At 41.3% G+C, this 17,529-nt stretch overlaps 2 protein-coding genes across 3 annotated transcripts; both read left to right on the top strand.

Moving 5' to 3' along the window:
* The first annotated feature begins 15 nt into the window (after window positions 1-15).
* zw10 (zw10 kinetochore protein) lies at window positions 16-10,411 on the top strand. 2 transcript variants are annotated; one of them, XM_076161410.1, is made up of 16 exons: window positions 16-229; window positions 1,185-1,319; window positions 1,726-1,827; window positions 2,135-2,212; window positions 3,153-3,312; window positions 4,523-4,675; window positions 5,357-5,554; window positions 5,736-5,872; window positions 6,149-6,331; window positions 6,615-6,841; window positions 7,577-7,648; window positions 7,741-7,910; window positions 8,316-8,446; window positions 8,794-8,925; window positions 9,426-9,628; window positions 9,868-10,411. In XM_076161410.1, the coding sequence occupies exons 1-16, from the start codon at window positions 125-127 to the stop codon at window positions 9,986-9,988; spliced, it is 2,307 nt and encodes a 768-aa protein (XP_076017525.1). In that variant the 5' UTR covers window positions 16-124; the 3' UTR covers window positions 9,989-10,411. The 2 variants fall into 2 exon arrangements, with proteins under 2 accessions (XP_076017525.1, XP_076017526.1); XM_076161411.1 differs by having other exon boundaries at window positions 79-188.
* Window positions 10,412-12,315: 1,904 nt separating this feature from the next.
* LOC143009193 (G protein-activated inward rectifier potassium channel 3-like) lies at window positions 12,316-15,866 on the top strand. Its single transcript, XM_076161205.1, has 3 exons — window positions 12,316-12,507; window positions 14,025-15,186; window positions 15,688-15,866. The coding sequence occupies exons 1-3, from the start codon at window positions 12,316-12,318 to the stop codon at window positions 15,864-15,866; spliced, it is 1,533 nt and encodes a 510-aa protein (XP_076017320.1).
* Window positions 15,867-17,529: the final 1,663 nt, after the last annotated feature.

Here is a 17,529-nt window from a genome sequence, read left to right as displayed (position 1 = left end):
AAACGACTGGATGTGACATCATCGGCCTCCTGTCAGAGAAACCAATGAGAGTGCGTGGCGGGATCATCGCTGTGGTGATGTGTCATGGTCGATCTGAAAACATTGTAGAGATCGTAAAGACAGCATGGCTTCGTTTGTGACGGAAGTACTGGCCAGCTCTGGCAAACTGGAAAAAGAAGATCTGTCCAGTAAGATAACCAGGATGTCCCGAAAAGTAGAAGATACGAAGGTACTCGACTAGCTAGCACCTGCGCTAAGTTATGCTAACGCGGTTTGTTGAAGGGTGTAAATGTTGTCTGGTTGATCAAAGTTTAACTGTTAAAACACCTAGCTGTCATCGGTTCAAACTATTAGCTAACAGGAGATTGAACTGAGCTGGTGTTCACTGGTGTAAAACGGGCAGCAAGATTAGATTGGCTAGGTCGAATGTTAGCAATAGCTGTGTCCGAACAGACGCGATGTCACTCACATAAACACATTACAACGAAACAGTGACGTCATCAGTCCGTCATTCAAACTTGATGGAAGTGTCATTGCAGTAGCCTATAGAATGAAATCAGCGGGAATTCGAATACTGCAAACCTTACTCCTTTTACTCTCATTCCAAGTCACCATGGCCATTCTTTCATCCAAATGTAATGCATTTAAGTGCTTTACATTGTAGTAAATATATTTGTTAATATCATAATGAATAAATCTGTCTTAATTAACAACCGGCAACAAGTATAGCAGTTTACATACAGTGTGCTGTTGCGTTACAATGAAGCAGACATTGAAAGGCAGCCAGCGCCCGTGGAGTAGGATGGGGGTTCGGTGCATTGCTCAAGGGCACCTAGGCAGTGTCACTTTTTGGCAACTCTTTGGCTGCTAGTCCACAGGGGGGACTCGAACCGGCCCCCTTCCGGTTCCCAAGCAGAGGCCTCTAAGGAATCCACACAAGACTCAAACTAATAAATAAAGCGTTATTGTCGTATTGTTTTAGTTGCAATCATGGCAGCATGAAACACACAGCAAAGCAAGTAAGAACCTTCCATAAATACTTTCCAGCAAATAGATTCCTGCCTTCCGCCCAGAATCTGTAGCGTTGGTAAAGAATTTCCTCGCGGAGTTTTAGCGTATTTTACTGTTATTGCATGACAAGTGTAAATAGCAAATAACTGTTGAAAGCCTTTGTCATTTTCCAGGAAGAAGTCTGTGACATCATCAGCAAGCGCTACAATGACTTTTTGCCAAGTCTTCAAGGGTCCAAGGAGCTAATGGGACAAGTGGATGAGGTCTCCAAAGACATGGATGTCCTCAAAACTTGCATTGAGACTGAGGTATGTGTTGGGGGGCATATTACAAGTTTGATTTGTAAAAAAAAAAAAAGAGGATTAGGCTGGTTTCAGCCTCAAGAAGATGGCTTGTGTACATCCAAAGGGTCCATAGAGAAACAATATGACTGCAACTCCTTCTGCTACAGTTAAAGCTTCTATTGATCATCATTTGATTACAGCAATCTGAGCTGCACATTCTATTCTTACCTTTGAACTTTCACCCAAATAGAATTTTCTTCCTTTGATGTTTATGTTCTGTTTTAATTATGGTGAACGCCACCAAAACATTTGAAACATTTTAAAATCAAGGTTTAAAGGTCTTTACAATGGGCAGCAAATGAGTGATAGTTATTGTTGCATGTGTGTGTGTGTGTGTGTGTGTGTGTGTGTGTGTGTGTGTGTGTGACAGGTGCAGCAGAACATCCATGTGACTGTGGCAGAGTATGCAAAGTTGAAGCAGCAGCTGGAGAAGAATACAGTCGTCATAGCAATGCTTGAATACCTGAAAGACGTACGTACATACAGTGTGTGGGGTAAGGGGTTAGATTAATTCCATCGTTCATTCCACAACACACCTCAACCCAATATTTTTGCCTTCATGGGAATACAGACAAAGAGATGATTGTGTGAAATAGAAGATGTGACTTTCCTGAGGAAACCTTTTTGTCCTGTATACATTTTAAAGCTCAAACTCAAATGCATCCTCCTGTAAAGAAATGTCTACGTTTAGGCAGAACAAAAACATTTTGTGACTCTGTATTATTTGCCAAATCTCATGTTGAAATGTTTGTGCTTCCATCCTGTCTTCTGACTGTTAGTTCTCCAGTGCTATGGAGGAATACAGTAAAGCCTTGGTGGAGAAGAAGTATGTGAATGCAGCCAATCAGCTGGAAAGGGTGAGAGCTGCTTCCACAGTGTCCACACAGTATCAGAGTTCATATCAACTCCAAATCATTAGAAAAAAACGTTCATATAACTATCAATGTTTAAAGCAGGTAGTTTATTGTTCTCTGTTCTGTAGAGAGTACAAATTCTAAAGATGTCCTCACACCTTTTGTTGCAAAACAACTCCTATCTATTGAAAGGCTCTGGGCTGTTTTAAGACGAAGAAGAACACCCATTGTATTATCTCAGAGTTGAGAAATTACTCTTCCAAATACATGCTTTTTACATTTCTTTCATGCAGTTTTTATACATACATGCTTCACACATACATGCTTATACATACATGTTTCACACAATGCAAATTCCACACATTCGAAAGTTTGCGCCCCCTCCGACACACACGAGCACATGCACTTGTTTGACACACAAACACTTTATTCTCAGGGTTGTAAAAAGGAGTTACTGGAGGCTGTTTTTTGTTATTTCTGTAATCGATTTTTACAGTTTTTCTTATGAATGAAATCAAAAATATTGTGGAATTTATTTTGAAAAGCCATCTTCATTTTTATAATACCCAAGGTTATTTTAATGGATTTGTTGCTGTATAACAACAGGCCCCAACAATGCCAGTTCGTACTTCCAGTTTTAAAAAGAATCTACTAGCTCGATTCTACAAGCTCAAGAATTGCTGCCCTGTGTTAACATTGTGCAGTACAGAAGAGATACCAAGGGTTTCATTCTCCATTTCTCCAGGTTGGATGAGTAGTTGTTGGGCAGTTGTTTCTTGGGCTGTGCGGGTTTGATCAGCTGCTTGTATAAGCTTCGGACGGCTCTTGTGTTCAGTCTGATACTGCTGTAGCTCATCAGACATGCCATATTTGAACATGCCATGGTGAAGAATTACTTAGGCTTAATGTTATTCATTTCTATTGTATTCCCTGCTGTTCCCAGGCCAGGGCCAGTGTGGATTCCCTGAAGGGCTGGAAAAGTTCACAGCTCCCACTGCTCAGTGCTCTCACCTCTGAGCTCACAGTCCAGAGAGAAAACCTTATCTACCACCTGGGAGATGAGTGGAAGCGCATGGTCATCTGGACATTACCTTCGTCAAAGGGTAAGAAATTCAAGAGCTAGTCTACCAAAAGCCAAGCTTCTCAAACTAGGATGGAGGTGCAGCTCAATAAAGAAGAATATGGTGGAAAAGTTCATTTATTTCAGTAATTCAATTGAAAAAGTGAAACTCATATATTTAAGATTCATTACACACAAAGTGAAATATTTCAAACTTCGAATACTACAAGAGACCAATAACAAAAATGAAATGTCATCCTTGTGAAAAATGTGTATGTATATGCACTCAATACTTGGTTGGGGCCCCTTTTGCACAAAATACTGCATCAGTGCGGTGTGTCATGGAGGTGATCAGCCTGTGGCGGGAGGGAGGAGGAGATGATACGGTTATAGGCGGTAAAAACCTACATTTCTGGGCTTCAAAGTTGGCAAATGGTCGGGTAAACTGGGCGGTAAGTACCTAGAGTTTTTGCAGTATTTACCGGTGGGTAAATCTTTAATAGACATTATAATTACATAATTAATTACACTGCAGATTTGGCCTGCGGGCCTGAGTTTGACACAGCTGCTCTTTCAAGTCCTGCTGGAAACTGAAATCAGCATCTCCATAAAGATTGTCAGCATGAAGTGCTCTTAACTTTCCTGGTAGACGGCTGCGTTGATTTTGAACTTAAGAAACACAATGCACCAAAACCATCAGATGACATAGCACCCCAAATCATCACTGACTGGGAATTCAACATTTTGTACATTTAAAAATCATTTCCAGATCTTGAGAAGTTGTAAATAGAAGGTAATCATGGTAAAATGTTGTTTTTAAATCAGTGCCCTCTTACAATATAAAGCACATCTCTAATCATCCTTACACATTTTAGAATAGAATGTCAGGTTTTGTGACTGAGAGAGCGCTGTGTGAAATGACCTTCATGACATCATGGACGTCTGTCTGTATTGGTGAGAAAGTCTAAAAGGATCACACTCGAGTGGATCAAAAGGTTTACACAGGTGTGAAAATGGATCCAGTTTTAGTTTCTCAAACACTAACTTCTTTCTGTCTGTCTGTTGAGAGAGGTGAAAGTGTGCACCTTAATTCCCATGTATATCCTGTTTACAATTGTGTGTAGATTACAAAACCAAAAAAACAGAAGACACAATATCTGGTTTTAACAAGGTTTGTATTGTTTCTTTAACCACAGGCACAAAAACCGACATACAAACATCTGAACATGTAAATCTATGTGCCCTTCATACAGAGCCTGCAGTTCTGAAGTCCTTCCTGAAGGTGCAGCTCAACCTGAGGCTGGGTTGCAGTAAGGATGGTGAACAGAAACCTCCCGCTCAGCTTTGCTGTGTCCTGCAAGCTCTGGCCATCCAGGGTGAACTTCAGCACAAGATTAAACTTTTCAGTAAGAGCAAACACAGTGACCGTTACACACATAGCCATCTCCCTCATAGAGACACAATACTGACATTGTTTCACTAAATGAGTCAATAACATTTATGAGCTCTTATTCTTCACAACAACTGAGTGGATCCTCCGTTTATGCCTTGGTCATCGGGTTTGGGACTGTTCAGGTCGAGTGGATTATGAATCTAGTGTAATCAATCTCTGCTCGAGGGAGGCAGTGGCTCAGTGGGTAGTGCTTCTGCTTGGGAACCAGAGGGTCGCCGGTTCGAGCCCCTGCTGAGGTGCCCCTGAGCAAGGCACCGAACCCTCAATTGCTCCCCCCTCTGCGAAGGGTGGTAATGTAATGTAAGTCGCTTTGGATAAAAGCGTCTGCCAAATGATCGTAATGTAATGTAATGCTCCCTTTTGAGTCACATCTCTTTTCCATGGAAACAAAGTGTTGGGACAGTCTTACCATCTTCATTTAATGTGAGAAGTCACTTTTTAAAAAAATGTGTTCCTGAGTTCTTTGAATTGATTCCCAGCTGTGTTAATTACAGCATATTAAAATGATGAATGCAAGTCAAATCAATGAATGAAGTGTTCGGAAACGCCTGTATGCTGTAACATAACAGTTTAGTAGTTTATGCGAAATTAGAGGTGAATGTCAAACAAATGCAGCTCTCTCACTGCGTTCCAGGCCAGGTGCTGCTGAAGAACATACTGAAGCCGTTGGTGTTGTACCCATCACTATCCGTGAGAGCGACAGAGCAGCAGGGTGAGGGGACCATCCTGGCCCTACAGTGCTTGGAGGAGAGCCATGAGGAGCGATCCACACCTTCACAAGTCTACAGCAAACTGCTCCTGGTGCTCAAAATGCTTCACTCACTCATGCTAGGTATGGAATGACCTCAACCATTACATGGCACATTGTACTTAGACCTCTTACATGGTACTTACCACAGAAGTTGGATTGGCATTTTGCAGGCAGTCAGGCTCAGCCATAGAGGGACTTCCTATGGTTCAATCATTAAGTGTTGAACTGTATTCAGACGTCTCACTCATCCATTACTTTTCAGATGTGTCGATCGGTGATAAAAAGCTGTCGACCATCCTGGGCGAACTGATTTGGGAGGAGGTGTCCCAATGCATCATCCATGAGTGTCTGCTCTACTCCATACCCACAAACAGCAGCCAGCTTGGGACATATAGTACTGTATGTATGAGCAAACAGCAGTTTTCATTATTAAAATGTCAACAGTACGTCATATTTAGATGTAAATGTATTATTTTAAAGATACAGATGTGTATTATCTCTTCAAGTCAAATGTAGTCAATTTGATTGGCGTCCCTCTGGGCGAGAAGCCTATCGTTAAGTCTGTTGACTTTATCAAGATGCTATAAGAAATGATTGAATTATCTCTTTACATTGATATTTAATCTTCAATCATTTATGAACACGTGTTTTTTTTTTCCTTTTTAAATTGTCAAGGTAATCAAGGAAACCGAGGAGTTTGAGATGTCCCTGAAGGAAATGGAGTATCTGCAGGGTGATTCCACTGACCTGCTCAATTATGCCAGGGACGTCAACTGTCACTTTGCCAGCAAGAAGTGCAAGGATGTCATTGTGACAGCACGCAAACTCATGACCTCCAAGATGCACAACACTGTCAAGGTACATATACGTTGGGTTAAGTAATTGGACAAATGAGCAGAGTGCTTTGGGGAAACCCAATGAGGGCCTTGTGGTGGTGGTGGTGGTGTGTACAGGTGGGCGTGTCCCATGGGATAGACGCCCTCACCATCTCTCATTCTATCTCTGTCACTCTCTCATTGCCTACATTTGCTCTGTATGCAACGCTGAATTCATATTAATGTTCATTCAGCTTACATCTTGTAGTTCCTATCCCTAGTCTTTTCTTTTAATTATTTCAATGATTATCTCTTTGCGCCATTAGATCATATCAGACACCAAGCTGCGTCTTCCCAAGCTGCCTGCTCCAGGTTCAGCGGTCAGAGGGAAGCAGGAGACCTCAAAGGAAGACGCGACGATGATGAACAATGAGAAGCAGTTGTCTGTGTGGACTCTGCGCCTGCCAGCCTGCCGTATAAGTGAATCGGTGCAGCTGCTGATGGAGCTGGCTCTTAACACGCTGTGTGAGGCCGTGGGAAGTTCATCACAATGGTACGCCATAGTCTTGACTGGCATGACAAAGCTACATGCTATTTGTTTCATGTCTTATTAGTAATGGCTAACTGGCATTATGGAGGAAAAACACTGTTGACAATTTACCTCACATTGTTTGCATAAAAGTCAAAGTTTATGGTGCTGAAAAGACACCATGAAATCAATCAGCGTCGTCTCTCACACACACAAGGAAGAATCCAGCTTAAGTTAAATCAGCGGTTTCCAAAATGGGGGGCGCTCAGAGGTATTGCAGTGGGGTCGCGACAAGGGATTTATTTTGAATTTATTGAAAGCAGAGATGCTGTTACACAGTAAAAGTTACACAGTATTACACCGATAGACCTTTAATAATTCTGCTGTAAAGGAAGATTAAACAAACATTTTCTTATCTACAAAAGGGGGGCCCTGCAGAAAAAGTTTGGGAACCCCTGAGTTAAGTTATTATTTATGTGTACTGCTTTAATTTAATTACTGTGAGTAAACTGTTGCAGAAGTGTGTTCTACTGTTGAATGAATGCAGTGGAACTGGATTAAAAATGCAGATATTCCTCAGGTTTTCACCTTTTCTTTCCCTAGCCTGTGTGTGAGACATGGCCATTGTTAAACTAGTATATTTAATAGTATACATTTGGTTTCCCTTCCTTCCAGCTGTATTTTCTTTTAACAGGACTAAGCTGAATATCATCAGCAGGTGTTATGGACTATAACATTTTATTTTGTTTATTTTTGCAGTGCATTACAACTATTTTTCACAGTAAGAAACATCTTCCAGCTATTCTATGATGTCGTGCCTACGTACCACAAGTAAGTATGTATCCACGTAATAACACGCATACTGAAACGGCACGGCTCATCTGCAGCTAAAGACTCCTTCTCTTCTCTTATCCACCATCCAGAGAGAACCTGCTGAAGTTTCCTCACCTGGCGGCCATCCAGCATAACAACTGCATGTACCTGGCTCACCATCTGCTCACCCTGGGCCATTACTTCAGAGCCCACTTGCCGCAGCCCCTCAGTGAGGGCATTGCGACCTTTGTTGACATGGTGCCTGCATTTAGGAAACTGGGTAACCAAATGCTTTTTGTTCTTTTTGCAGAGCTCACAATGGTGGTGAATGATGTTGATTTTGGGTCGTTCATCCACCTTTTCCTAAAATGCTCAACTACTAGCCACGTGTGCATGTGTGTGTGCATGGAATGGTTGTATAATGGTTCATCTTTGAATATAACAAATTGGTGCTTCCACAGCATTATCAGACCAATAAACAAGACATTTCTAGTCTTTTGGTCTGATAACCTTTCATACATTCAAAGGATGAGCCCGTGTCTTTGTGGCTCTCTGAGCTGTTCTCTGCCGCCACCTTGCGCCAAAATGCTAGGGTTTAGTGTTTAAGGTGTGGACGTCTAGACAATACTGCGGTGTGACTCATTCCATAAGCTGACAGGTAGATGCTGGTAACTGTGTTTGCCAGGTGCGCAGTGTTTCCTTGCACAGCTGAATGTCCAGAGAAGTGAGCTGCTGGAGAGACTTTCAACTGCTCACAACTTCTCCAACCTGGATGATGAAGACAACTACACTGCAGCCAGCAAAGCAGTGAGACAGGTAAGAGAACAATGATGATGGTCAACTCAAATGTAAGCAGGAAGACGAGATGGACAAACAAAGGAGCTACAGTAACCTGAATAAGTACACAGTATTTGTACTCATACATGTTGCATCAGAGTAGCATTTCCTTGTTGTGGGGGCGGGGGACTGGTGGAAAGAGTTGATTCAAGTCATTTGTTACATTATAGTCATATGGCTGTCATGGATAGAGTTTTATCTCAATGGGAAAATGAGTTATGACGACTGAGATGACTTCTTTTTTTAAATTCCTAACTTCATTGATTTACCTTTGATTCATGTACAGTTTTGGGTCAACATGTATGTACGTATGTGTTTGACTGCAGGTCATCCATCAGTTGAAGCAGCTGGGCACAGTGTGGCAGGACGTCCTACCCATCAGCATCTATTGTAAAGCCATGGGAAGCCTCCTTAACACAGCCATTACAGAGATCATTTCCAAAATCATGATGCTGGAGGTTTGTCTTTTTTTCACATGAAGTATTTTATATATCTCATAACAGCCCAGAGACATTATTACATTAAGTCTGTTTTCAGTAATTCCCTGTAGCCTTAAGAGAGCTCAGTGGTCACAAAAACATGAGACTGCTGGTGTGACTGTAACATAGCAGGAGAAGACTCAGCACATGTCCTTGCTCTTTACCATAAGGTTACAATAACACATACAAGTCACAACAACCGGTCCCTTCTTCTAAATTGAAGCTTGTGTTATTGCTGTATTGAGGATGGTGTTGTAAACGTATCCTTTTAATGTACATATCCACCTCTCACTTCCTGCTAACGATGGAGAGGAGGAGAGATCTTTGACCAAGGTGTATTTCTAGCAGGGAGAGCGGAAAACACTGGCTTGAAAACTATTGATTTGGAGTAAAGTAATAAATAGGGTAAGATATGTTGTCTTGATATGCTATGTATCTGTGAAATGAGAGAAATGAGATTCTCTCCCTTTTGTCTCCAGGATATTTCCTCTGCAGATGGGGAGCACCTTCACATGTTGTGCCAAACTGTGATAGAGGAAAGCCCCCTGGTCTTCATCCCTCTGGCTGAGGAAAACAAAAACAAGAAGTATCAGGAAGAAGTGCCGATCTATGTGAACAAGTGGAACACCTTCAAGGAGCTGGTCATTGTGCTGAGAGCCAACCTCCAGGAAATTGTCGACAGGTTAGAGTTCAAACTCAGAAGGAAAAACATGAAATATGTTTTTATTGACTGGAAATCTGCTCTTATCATAAGAAATGTGATCCTTAAGAGTTGAAATAAGAGAAACATTGATAAAGATGCCGGACCAGTTTGAAGGAAGAGTTTGGAACAATTCAATAAGCGTTTGAGCACATCTACTGAATCTGTCCCTCTGTTGTCGCCTGAATCTGTCTAATCATCTCTGTGAAATGTCTCCACAGGTGGGCTGAAGGTAAAGGTCCGTTGGCATCAGAGTTCTCCAGTTCAGAGATGAAGAGTTTGATCAGAGCCTTGTTCCAGAATACAGAGAGAAGAGCTTTAGCCCTGACCAAAATCAAGTAAATCCCAACAAGAACTATGATGCGTTTCATGTGTTCTTTTTCTACAAATACATTGTAGACCAAACATTCAAGTTGCCTGCGTGGTTTGTCACGGAACATGACATGTCTCTGTTACCATGGTCGTATGACTTCCTTCTTGTCAGTTGATCAATTTAAACTGAAGCCTATTTCAGACATGTCTTTCCCACATTTCCTGTTCTTTCTACCTTGCCCTGTAATTATTGTTTTGACATGGTATCCAAGGTTACATGGCAGGATGATGCAGGATTCAAGACCTTAATGATTGCAGAGTTTTGACAGAGTTCATCCGGACTTTTACATACATACGTATCTGGTTTTGATGAGATGTCTTGTGCTGTGCAGATGATCGCCCAGGGTTACAATTGCTTGTGCAAATAAAACAAGAATTATTTTTCTCGCTTTATTGCTGAATTTTATGTCTCTTATTGAAATGTCAATATTAGTTATATTAGTCTCCTCGCCTCCAGCTTAATTAATTATTTATTAACGAACGCTACTAAGGTAATATCGCGTAGAGCTTTTGTATCGGAAATTAGGTAGCCCTTCTCTTCTTGTTGTCACCTGTATGTTTCTCGGGCCCCCTATGGTGAAGGCCACCAGCTCTCTGTCCTTTACATACAGACTTGTTGGAACCAGTGTCCTGATTATAAATGTAACCTTTGTTAATCCTATGACTATTATTGATGTATATATATATTTTTTTTCACCTTACAAAGACACACTTGTATTTTAAACTAAGGCTAGATTATTTGTTCAGACAGGGCTCACCTGATGTCACTCTATATGTATCTACAGCTTCCATGGACACGTCCTGAAGCGTTTTGAGTTTAGTTCAGGGACGGAGTGGCATGCATGTCCTGTTAGCTCAGAGCCAGATGCAGAAACACTTTATTAAGCTCAATACTTTTCCCTATGTTTGCCCCACTCCCTATAATAACTCCCAAATCCCAATGGCAGTAAGCCATAATCATCCAAATTACAACAAAATAAAGGCTTGAAATATTTCACTTTGTGTATAAATAAATAAACTTTTCCATGATATTTTTATGTATTGAGCTGCACCTGTATATGATAAAAGTAATGGAGATAAAATACAAACTTGTGGTGAATCTGTGTGAGTGACTGTAAACTTTGAGAGGCAACCATTATCAATGTTCCTTAGCTCTCTTTCAGTCAGGGGCTTTGTGTTGCGTTGCTCTGATATTGACGTAGGAGGAGGAGGGTGGGACAGTATCACAGCAGAAGTTCATCCTCCTCCAGATGCTTGGAGCTGACCGCCCAGACACACAAACTCTGACAGCTGCTTCATTTTCCCAAGGTATGAAAATATTTTTTTTACGTTAATCAGTAAAGAATTTTTACAAAAATGTTACCTTACATTCTCGTTTGATAATTTTCTACATTCAGAGGCTTCTATCGTGTTTTTGGAGAATTCTTTTATTTGTTGCATAAAACACATACTTTATACACCATTTTAAACAATTTTATATTTATATTCAAATTAATGGGGAAGGGGTCTTGGTCAGATAGACTGCAGGATTGACTAACTGTTGGGATCCACAGTGTTTGATGAGTGTATGTGCTGGTATATGTACAGTTCAGTTGCATAATTGAACAATGATATGGCGATAGATTCTCTTACTGGAGGCAGTTACAGTAACATTTATTTATTTAGGAAAAAAACACCAAGATTACCAAGAAGATTATGATGTGCTTGCGTGCATGCACATGTGTGTGTGCTGCATGTTTTATTAACCCTCAGCGTAAAGCAGTATAGGGTGCTGTAACTGTGTGGTGTGTGTAGTGTGTGTGTACTTTATCTGTTGCACAGTATTTCTGTGATGAAAGTGCACAGATCACAGGACACGCGTAATCTCAGATCCATCTCGTTCTTAGCTGTTCCCAGATTACTTTTGAGGATTACTCACAATCCCTACATGTGTAATGAACTGCAGCAGTGAAAGATCACACATTGATCAGTCTTCAAAGTGATGAAGACTCGTATCATGCTGATGAGGAGCAATCAGAGATTGACCTTTAGATTATGACACATATGACAGACACATCTGATCTACTGCTCTCGAAAGAGGTTGTGTTTTTGGTGGCGCTGTATGGCACTTTGATGTTTAAGCCTTGTAAATCTTCTCAAATCATATCAAAGGACAGAGAGGTAAAGACCCTGAATTTAAGACATTTACTCCTCTGTAGCTTTGGGGAAAAAAACAATTTAAATCATAATTACTTTCTTTACATTCAGGAAGTAAAATCTCAGGAGTATTCAGCATCATGAATACTTTGCATTCTGCGATGAGCTCCACTGTGATGTGCAGCGGAGACACACCTCAGCATGTGCGGTACGACCCTCACAGCAGGAGCCTAAGGATTGACCCTCGCAGGAATTCCATTCCACCAACACAGACTCTCACTGCTAAACACCTGCTGGCATACCTGCCCAGACCACAACCTGGCTCAGTGCGTTACACTCCCTACACTAACAAGGTATAGAGATTATATAAATCATTCTTTAATGTATGCAGTCATGCAGCTGTTACACATTTTTGTATCCTATGAAAAACACGTCTGCTTGTCAGCCGTTATTTCAAGACACTTTTTTTTTAAATGTAAAATTGATTGTGCTGACTTTTGTAAACTGGAATATTGAAGCGACTGTCCTATAATTAGGTCTTCATGACTAGATTAAAATGTAAATATTGGCCTGAGCGTGCATGTTGTTCCTCGGTCTCGGTCTACTACAGATACAGAGCAGTGCCATGAGTGACAGCTGGGGGGGAAAAAGCAGCATTTCAATGCATTTTAACAATAGTGACAACATAGGGGCAGAATTTGCAGAATTAAGTTGTCATGTTGAGCAGGGTCCACAAAAGACCTTCACAGACATGAGAACTGTGCATCCTACAGACCAGTTGGAAGAAACAAGAAGCTCCAACCCGGCTCTCAATCCAGTGTATGTTCTTCCAAACAGGAAAACACTCTGAAGAAAACATTCCAAAACTATATGACAGAGAACGTGCTTCACTACAAGAACATTCCAACACTATTTTAATTCCTCATGAAAACAGTACCACACTCACAGTCATCTCACAGACTGAATGCATGTGAAGTACAGATGCTATGGGAACTACAGGGAATCCTTGAATTACAGGGAATGTAAAGGGAAATTGTGACAGCGATATGTGGACAGACAGAAAATGGGAAATATGAAAGGTATAGTTTTGGTAAAATAGTAAAATAAGTAATAACATTGTTTTGTTTTTTATGAGATTAACATGATTTGAATTCATTAGTGTGAGCTTGACACTGAAAATGTATACAGAAAAAAACAAGCTCATGTTGCTGGATTGAAGTGCATTTTGATACAAAGTGCTGATTGTTGGATATCAACATTTTGTAAATGTTCACACAATAGACTCTTATTCAGCTGGTTTGGGTGGAGAATCAGCCATGTGGATAAATGTTACGAATAATGTCAAACATGAGTCGCGCTCAGACACTTCTATTTTGTCAAAGTAGCTCTCCGAGGCAAAAAGGTTGGAGACCCCTGGTTTAACACGATTAACAAGTAATAAATAATTACCGTGATTATCGCTGATCGCAGTGCAAATTGTGAAGCGGCTCTTAAGGAAATACATTTAGAAATATTTGTCTTTTTTGGCTCTTTCCGTTAAAAAGGTTGCCGACCCCTGACCTAGACCTTGAGGAACATACAGAAACTGTTCTATATAAAAGATAATGTATCTGTGAACAAACACATCCGGGTATATCCCAACCTCAAACCCTGAATGACTGGAGAGGTACAGTCCCTTAGCTACAGAAGTACAGTCCCTTGAAAGTACACAACTGTGCCTTCAGGTCTGAAGACAGGGCCCAGGGTTCAGCGTCTCAGGAGCTTGTTTGTTTAGTTTTTTCACCATATCATATTATATATTGTTTCTACATGTCATTAACTGATGCTTCTGGGTTTTTTTAATGATAACATTGCTTTTTTTTCATTTCAGGCTGCTGCTAGAAACACCGTTGCTACCATGTTAACAACAAAAAGAAGCTCTGTTGTCCATCACCTGAACGATGCCAACTGCCCATCCCTCCACCCATCACAAGAGGCCTCCCCTTCCCTGAGCCAGTCCTTACTGGCTTTGAATAAGCAACAGCCCCCCCACCAGTACACTATCCAAGCTGCTCCTCTTGAAACAATAACTGAGATCTCAAAGCCTCCCCGTCAACATCACAGCCGACACCTTAAACGTTTTAGCTCCAGATGGAAATCAAGAAGGTCCACAAACAACACCATCCCAGTTCATGCAATTGAGAAACAGCACTGTAAGCTGCTTGGCGTTAAGCAGCCATCACATGTCACCGCGAGCAATCAGCGCCAGCGTTATGTTACCAAGGATGGGAAGTGCCGTGTCAATCTAGGACCCATTGAAGACAAGAGCCGTTTTATCTCGGACATTTTCACTACAATAGTGGACCTGAAGTACCGCTTGTTCCTTCTTGTTTTCACCATGTGCTACATTCTCACATGGGTAGCGTTTGCTGGAATCTATTTCTTGAGTGCCTGGCTGCACAATGATATTGCTCATGTTCATGACCCACATTGGCAGCCATGCTATGAGAATGTGGATAGTTTCTTGTCAGCCCTGCTATTGTCACTGGAGAGCCAGAGGACAATTGGTTATGGCTCCAGGATGGTAACAGCCAACTGCTTGGAAGGTGTAGTACTCCTGATGATCCAGTCCATCATGGGCTGTATTATCGATGCCCTAATGGTGGGCTGCATGTTTGTTAAAATCTCCAGGCCACAACAGAGAGCGCAGACGCTCATCTTCAGCAAGCACTGTGTCATATGTGAGCGTGATGAAAAGCTCTGCATGCTCTTCCGCATTGGTGATCTCAGAGAGAGCCACATGGTTGATGCCAAGATCCGGGCCAAGTTGATCAAGTCCAGACAGACCATGGAGGGCGAATTTATCCCACTGGAGCAGTCAGAGATCAATTTGGGCTACGATACTGGGGGGGACAGACTGTTACTGGTGGAACCTCAAACCATTACCCATGTCATCAATGACAGCAGTCCCTTCTGGGACATTAGTGCAGTAGGGTTGAAGAGGGAAAGGCTTGAGATCATCATCATCCTGGAGGGCATTGTGGAGGCATCAGGTATGTGCAACCATTTTTACATCTTGAGCTGTCTGAAGCTGAATATAACTTTGCCAGATGCTCTGCCAGCAATTGGGTCTGCCATAATGGCCAGAAATTCCACAAAGCACCGCCGAATTGCACTTTATGAGGTATACTTGTTCTTTACAGCTGTATAAGCTAGAAATGTGAAATTCATTTAAACTAAGGTATGTGCTTGTTTACAGCACAGTTCAATCATTAATTTCAAACCAATTACATTTGAAAAATCCAGGGACTACATTCATAAAGGACTCAAAAGACGCTTAAGTCCTCGGGTACATCTAATATCTGAATATGGTGGCATGTGACCTACATGGCCTGGAGTGCATCAATTCAGTATGAGCTTGTATTTGCTTTGTTAAAAAGATATTTATTGCATCTTCAGGTTGTGATGTATCATTCTGACGGATTCAATGTGATTGCATTTGTTTCCTATTGTGTGACATCTTTGTCATCCTCTCTCCCCTCATCGTTTTGCAGGTATGACTTGCCAAGCCAGGACCTCCTACACTGAGGATGAGATCCTGTGGGGCCACCGCTTTGAGTCATGCATTTCCTTGGAAAAAGAAGGTTTCCGTGTTGACTATAGTGTGTTTGACAAAACCTTTGAAGTGCAAATGTCCCCACTTAGTTCAAAAAACAGGACCACAGTAAAATAATTTTGAAGAATTGAAGCTAAATCTAGCTCTGGCTTTATATGTTATCACATAATGAATGATTGAGAGTGATTGTGGTTTTTCCTTGCACTACAATGAAAATCTAATTTAATCGATCAATTTGAGATGTTCATTTTGTTTTGGTGTATGTTTAGGTTTGGTATAATTGTTAAATATACACACTCAAAGCTACCATAAAAGTAGAAGACCATTTCTAATAGTAATAGGTAAGTAATGTAAATAAAGAACACATAGGGCTGAGGACCGATCCCTGTCTGTCAAAGGTCAAGATTCAACAGAAACCAAATGTATCACAACAGCAGCCTGTCTTGAAAGAAGAAATGGAGAAAACAGAGAGGGAGGAGGAGGTGGAGGGGAAGGAGGAGATGATGGAGGGGAAGAGGAAAACAAAGAAGAGGAGGGGAGGATGAGAAAGAGGAGGAAGGGAGTGTAGCGTCTTCTGAAGAGAGTCCTGAAATAGCACATTGGGGTCAAGATTCCTCCAAATCATAAAGAAACCACTCATCAATTACTTACAGTATATGGAATCAGAGATGGAGAAAGAGGAGGAGAGAATTGTTGTAGTTGTGTTTTATGAGGAAAATATGATTTGTTTGAATTTGATAATACAGTACGACTGATCAATACAACACAGTGATCCACCATTATTGGTGATGGTGATAATAAAGACTGGTCACTCTGATAACATGTACTCACTCATTCTTTACCTCACCATGGCAGAGGTCATGAAAAAGATATACTATGCTCCAGAGAGTTCAGGCGGCTATAGCGGTAAAAATCGCCTTAAATATGCTCGATTTGAAAGTACAGGTAGGCAATATTCTGACAAAGAAGTAGATAACAGGCCTCTTAAACAAGATGCATACACTCTTCACAAGAGTGTGTGCAAGAGTGTGTGCAGTTCTAAACTGCAAGGCTCACTGAAGCTCAAAAAGGTTATCGAAAAAGATATAGGGATTAATCATAATCTGACATGGTTGAGGTCAAAGAGGAGCTTTACCTGGGTTCCAGTGAACTTGAGCACAGGTCAGCACCAAACTCTAACCCCACTGGATCAACTGCAGCAGCGAAAAGCCAGTCTCTACAGCAACCCCTTTGGCTCAGCTGAACTTGAAAGAAAAAGTCGCCAAAGAGGATTGGTTAATCCAAAACGACACCAACTCTGAAGTTTCTACGGCAAAAATTGGCTAACATGATTTGAACAAATTTATGTGAAACCTACAAAACATGAACACTGACTCCTCTTGGAGACATGTCATGTGCTCTTCATTGCCATCTTAACTGATTAACTTAACTTACTCTTGGTGGCCCTAAAACACACAGCACAACCACAACTCAACTCATTGGCGCATAACTGAATGAACACGAATACATTACATTACATTACGAGCATTTGGCAGACGCTCTTAGCCAAAGCGACTTACATTACATTACAACACTTAGCAGAGTGGGGAGCAATTGAGGGTTCGGTTCCTTGCTCAGGGGCACCTCGGCAGGGACACAAACCAGCTACCCTCCGGTTCCCAAGCGGAAGCTCTACCCACTGAGTTACTGCCTCCTACATACTGTTTATACAAAAGAGAGATGTGCAAATGAATTGAGAAGAAATCCTTTTATTAAAAAATTTCGATTAACAGATTTTAAT

This window comes from Genypterus blacodes, unplaced genomic scaffold, assembly GCF_046128005.1.
Source record: "Genypterus blacodes isolate CSIRO-AG114 ecotype Tasmania unplaced genomic scaffold, CSIRO-AGI_Gbla_v1 ptg000111l_1, whole genome shotgun sequence".
In the NCBI taxonomy this organism is placed as follows: domain Eukaryota; kingdom Metazoa; phylum Chordata; class Actinopteri; order Ophidiiformes; family Ophidiidae; genus Genypterus; species Genypterus blacodes.
This window is presented reverse-complemented; position numbering and strand designations above follow the sequence as displayed.

Excerpts from the sequence above, each read along its gene's own strand:
- zw10 (XM_076161410.1), top strand. The coding sequence starts at position 125 with ATGGCTTCGTTTGTGACGGAAGTACTGGCCAGCTCTGGCAAACTGGAA. Across the intron at positions 4,676-5,356 it reads GCACAAGATTAAACTTTTCA|GCCAGGTGCTGCTGAAGAAC; the intron begins GTAAGAGCAAAC and ends ACTGCGTTCCAG. Across the intron at positions 6,332-6,614 it reads AGATGCACAACACTGTCAAG|ATCATATCAGACACCAAGCT; the intron begins GTACATATACGT and ends TTGCGCCATTAG.
- LOC143009193 (XM_076161205.1), top strand. The coding sequence starts at position 12,316 with ATGAGCTCCACTGTGATGTGCAGCGGAGACACACCTCAGCATGTGCGG. Across the intron at positions 12,508-14,024 it reads ACACTCCCTACACTAACAAG|GCTGCTGCTAGAAACACCGT; the intron begins GTATAGAGATTA and ends TTTTCATTTCAG. Across the intron at positions 15,187-15,687 it reads GGGCATTGTGGAGGCATCAG|GTATGACTTGCCAAGCCAGG; the intron begins GTATGTGCAACC and ends ATCGTTTTGCAG.